Raw genomic sequence first — 4,678 nt, forward strand, 5'->3', positions numbered from 1 at the left:
TTTCCATCTTCATGCCTCTTAGGGCCCTTGATGCCATAACAGTTTTACCTTCTTATCTGTAGGGTTTGTTTCATTCTTTCCTCTTTTTCCTTGTCCATCCAGAGCTGCAGGAGGAAGGGAAATCTCTTTATGTTTAAGAAGAGGAAAGTGAGGAACAAAAAGAGAAGAAACTGCCCATCCTCATGGCAACAGAAAGTAAGTATGGAGAGACTTCCCTCTTTCACTTCCTATTTCTTTTCCTAGCTCCCAGCTCTCCCCACTGCCCTCATGTGTTTCATTTCTTTCAGGTTCTAGTGATGCATTTTGCTGCATCTCTCCAATCTCATCCACGTAAGGGGAGAGGAAACAGTGTGAGTAGAGTCTGAATACCTCAGTCTCCACCCTATGGCTTAGGAATGGTGTGATTGGAGTCTGGCTTAGATAGGGCAGCTGGTACAGAGAGGGAATATAGAAAAGCCCAGGGAAGGAGAACGGAGTGGTTGAGAGTTCAGGAATCAGGTACTGGGCTTCCCTGTCCAAGAAGATGGATGCCTTTTAAGGGGTTCCAGTGGGATGCAGAGCTCCCCTTCCTCACCATCCTGCTGAAGCTGGTCTTGATAAGTCCAGGTGCTAGGCAGTTCACCCTAACGTTCCTTGGGGCCAACTCTATGGCCAGGTTCTTGGTGAGGCCCAACAAAGCTGTTTTACTGACATTGTAAGGAGTGAAGCCCTGGAGATAGAAAACAATGGGTTAGACTCATAATTTCCAGGTCATTCTTGGTTCTAATAACTAGACATAAAGGGCAGTGCTCAATAGGGATCTCCTGTAATGGAGGGGCACAGTTAGGAAACTGTCTTGTGGCTAAACCTCCCTTAGGTTATGGTTTGTGGAGGCAAGGCATCTATTATGTGGACAGGGACTTGGTGGTGTGATTCTAAAAGGGGACACAAACTTCTTTGGGTAACAGGTGGGGTGGAAAGATGTACAGGATGGGATGGAAGGGGCAGTCAAAAGGGTTCTTACAGGAGATGGACTGAAGGCTGCTATGGAGGCCACGATCACCACTGAGCCGCCTCTGGAAAAAGAAGAGAGCTGACCCTCTTCCCTGCATGGACCACTGCCCTCAGCCCGTGTGGGGTCCCATCTCACCCAGGCTCTCCCTCACTCTCTGTACCCTTGTTTCTCCATTTCTGGCACCACTGCCTTTGTCATCAGGGCTGGGGCCTTCACATTAATGTCCAGAGTCTGAAGCCAAGAGAAGAAGGGGAAATAGCATGAGTGAAGAGCACTGGAGGAGGCATGGCAATGAGGAGTTAGAGTGGGTTCCTAGGATGTTTGTCAGAGCTGACGAAGATCTTAGGATGATATACCTGCATCTTACACATGAAGAAACTGAGGTTCAGGGAGAAGTAGCTCTCACCAGCTGCCTAGCTAGATAATGATATATTAGGTTCAGGTGAGAAAAAATGGAACCTTGTTCATCTTGTTTCATAAACAGCCAGGTATGATGTGGCCCAGAAGGGGCCTAAATCCTTAGGGCTCCTTTGGATTTGAGCTGCGTGTTCTGCATTTCTTCAAAGTAGGGAAAGCCTGCAAGTCAGCCTCCTGGACCTGTCTTAGAGTGGGCCATGCTTCTCGGGGAAAATGTGGCCTGACCTTGGATACCTTGGGTTGTTCTAGCACTTCTCTGGCTTCTCTGCTTAGGGAGTGAGATGCTCTTGCCCCTCTAGGATGGACTGCCTGGCTAGACCTGATTAGGAAGTGGGATCATGAGGAGGCACCTTCTGGGGAAGCTGGGGGACAGGCTACAATCAGAATCCCGACATCCATAATGTAAAACAAATGTGTGACCCCTGTTTACATTGTTCTAGACAAGTGCTTATATTAAAATATTTCAGTCTTACAGAAAAATTGGAAATAGAAGTACAACGAATATCTGGAGATCCTTCACTTAGATTCACCAATTGTTCACATTTTGTCCCGTTTGTCCTCTCTGTAGATCTGTACAGTTTTTTAAATGAACCACTGAAACTCAGTTGCAAGTTTTCTGAAACATTTTATATAATAAAATGAAAAATTACTAAGAACAAAAATTAAAAAAATAAAAATGTAAACTAAAAAAAAGTAACTCAGGGCTGGTCATGGTGGCTCATGCCTGTAATCCCTGAATTTCAGGAGGCCAAGGTGGGTGGACCACTTTGAGGTCAGGAGTTTGAGACCAGCCTGGGCAACATGGCAAACCTCGCCTGTACTAAAAATACAAAAATTAGCCGGATGTGGTGGCGTGTGCCTGTAGTCCCAGCTACTCAGGAGGATGAGACGGCAGAAGAGCTTGAACCCAGGAGGTGGAGGTTGCAGTGAGCCGAGATAGCACCACTGCACTCCAGCCTGGGGAATAGTGTGAGGCTCCATCACAAAAATAAATACATAAATAAAATAAACTAAGTAAACTCAGTTGCAGATATTACAATGCTCTATCCCTAAATACTTATCATACATTTCCAGAGAGTAACGATGTTCTTTTACACAACCATAATCTGTTATTACAACCAAGAGTCTGACAATGATGATAGTGCTATCTAATATATTGGCCTCATTTGTCCTCCAAATGTGTGTTGTGTTTTTTAAAGTCCAGAGCTCAATCAAGGATCAGCCATTATGTTTGGATTTGATGTACTGTGATAGTTTAAAAAATATATAAAAGTTATAGACACATCTCATTTTATTATGCTTTGCAGATATTGTGTGTGTGTGTTTTTTTTTTTTTTTTTTTTTACAAATTGAAGTTTCGTGGCAACCCTGCGCTAATTGGAGCCATTTTTCCAATGGCATGTGCTGACTTTGTCTCTGGGTCACATTTCAGTAATTCTTGGAATATTTCAGACTTTTTCATTATTATTATATCTGTTATGGTGATCTGTGATCAGTGATCTTTCATGTTTTTATTACAAGTGTTTTGGGGTACCACAAACCACACCCAGAAAAGAAGGTGAACTTAATCGATAAATGTTGTACGTTCTGACTGCTCTGCCCTTCTCCCATCTCTCTCCCTCTCTGTGGGCCTCCGTATTCCCTGAGACACATTTATATTGAAATTAGACCAATTAATAACCATATAATGGCCTGTAAGTGTTCAAGTGAAAGGAAGAGTCACACATCTTGCACTTCAAATCAAAGGCTAGAAATAATTGAGCTTAGTGAGGAAGGCATGTTGAAAGCTGAGGCAGGCTGAAAGCTAGGCCATGTGCACCAGTTAGCCAAATTGTGAGTGCAAAGGAAAAATTCTTGAAGGAAATTAAAAGTGCTACTTCTGTGAACACATAAATGATAAGAAAGCAAAACAGCTTTATTGTTAATATGGAGAGAAAGTTCTAGTGTTCTGGATAGAAGATCAAACTAGCCACAACATTCCCTTAAGCCAAAGCCTAATCAGAAAAAGGCCCTAACTTTTTAATTCTTTGAAGGCTGAGAGAGGTGAGGAAGCTCCAGAAGAAAAGTTGGAAGCTAGCAGAGGTTGGTTCATGAGGTTTAAGAAGCCATCTCTGTAACATAAAAGTGCAAGGTGAAGCAGCAAGTGCTGATGTAGAAGCTGCAGCAAGTTATCCAGAAGATCTAGCTAAGATCAGTGATGAAGGCGGCTACACCAAACAACAGATTTTCCTGTAGATGAAACAACCTTCTAGTGGAAGAAGATGCCATGTAGGGCTTTAATAGCTAGAGAGGAGAAGTCACGCCTGGCTTCAAAACGTCAAAGGACAGGCTTATTCTCTTGTTAGGGTCTAATGCAGCCAGTGACTTTAAGTTGAAGCCAATGCTCATTTATCATTCTGAAAATTCTATGGCTCTCAAGATTTATGCTAAATCTACTCTGCCCATGCTCTATAAATGGAAAACAAAGCCTGAATAAGAGTACATCTGTTTATCGCATGGTTAACTGAACATTTAAAGCTCACTGTTGATGGCTACTGCTCAGAAAAAGATTCCTTTCAAACTATTGCTGCTCATTGACAATGCACCTGGTCAGTCAAAAGCTGTGATGGACATGTACAAGGAGATTAATGTTGTTTTCATGCCTGCTAGCACAACATCCATTCTGTAGTCCATGGATCAGGGGGTACTTCTGACTTGCAAGACTTATTATTTAAGAAATACATTTTGTAAGGCTATAACTGCCATAGATAGTGATTCCTCTGATGGATCTTAGCAAAGTTAACTGACACCTTCTGAAAAGGATTCACCATTCTAGATGCCATTAAGAATATTTGTGATTCATGGGAGGAGGTCAAAATATCTACATTAACAGGAGTCTGGAAAAAGTTGATTCCAACCCTCATGGATGACGTGGAGGGGTTCAAGACTGCATCAGAGGAAGGAACTGCAGATGTGGTGGAAATAGCAAGAGACCCAGAGGTAGAGCCTGAAGATGGGACTGAATTGCTGCAATCTCACGACAAAATGTAAATGGCTCAGGAGTTGCTTCTTATGGATAAGCAAGGAAAGTGGTTTCTTGGGATGGAATCTATTTCTGGTGAAGATGCCACAAACATTGTTGAAATCACAACACGAGATTTAGAATATTACATGAACTTAGTTGACTAAGCAGTGGCAGAGTTTGATAGGATTGACTCCAATTTTGAAAGAAGTTCTACTGTGGGTAAATGCTATGAAACAGCATTGCATGCTACAGAGAAATCTTTT

The 4,678-nt window shown here is 42.6% G+C and overlaps 1 protein-coding gene across 8 annotated transcripts in view; it reads right to left on the reverse strand.

The window, feature by feature from the left end:
* The window catches only part of LOC105503748 (dehydrogenase/reductase SDR family member 4-like), a 15,628-nt gene that overhangs the window by 2,147 nt on the left and 8,803 nt on the right, over positions 1-4,678 (reverse strand). For 2 of the 8 annotated variants that reach the window (XM_011930804.1, XM_011930803.1), the window contains 4 exons: positions 1,155-1,225; positions 1,004-1,055; positions 575-709; positions 49-104 (listed from right to left, as the gene is read on the reverse strand). In XM_011930804.1, the coding sequence (XP_011786194.1) occupies positions 49-104; positions 575-709; positions 1,004-1,055; positions 1,155-1,225 (314 nt within the window). The remainder of the gene's footprint in view (positions 1-48; positions 105-574; positions 710-1,003; positions 1,056-1,154; positions 1,226-4,678) is intronic. The other 6 variants (XM_011930805.1, XM_011930810.1, XM_011930809.1 and 3 more) reach the window with 4 other exon arrangements.

The sequence above is a fragment of the Colobus angolensis genome, unplaced genomic scaffold (genome assembly GCF_000951035.1).
Source record: "Colobus angolensis palliatus isolate OR3802 unplaced genomic scaffold, Cang.pa_1.0 Scaffold88, whole genome shotgun sequence".
Classification (NCBI taxonomy): domain Eukaryota; kingdom Metazoa; phylum Chordata; class Mammalia; order Primates; family Cercopithecidae; genus Colobus; species Colobus angolensis.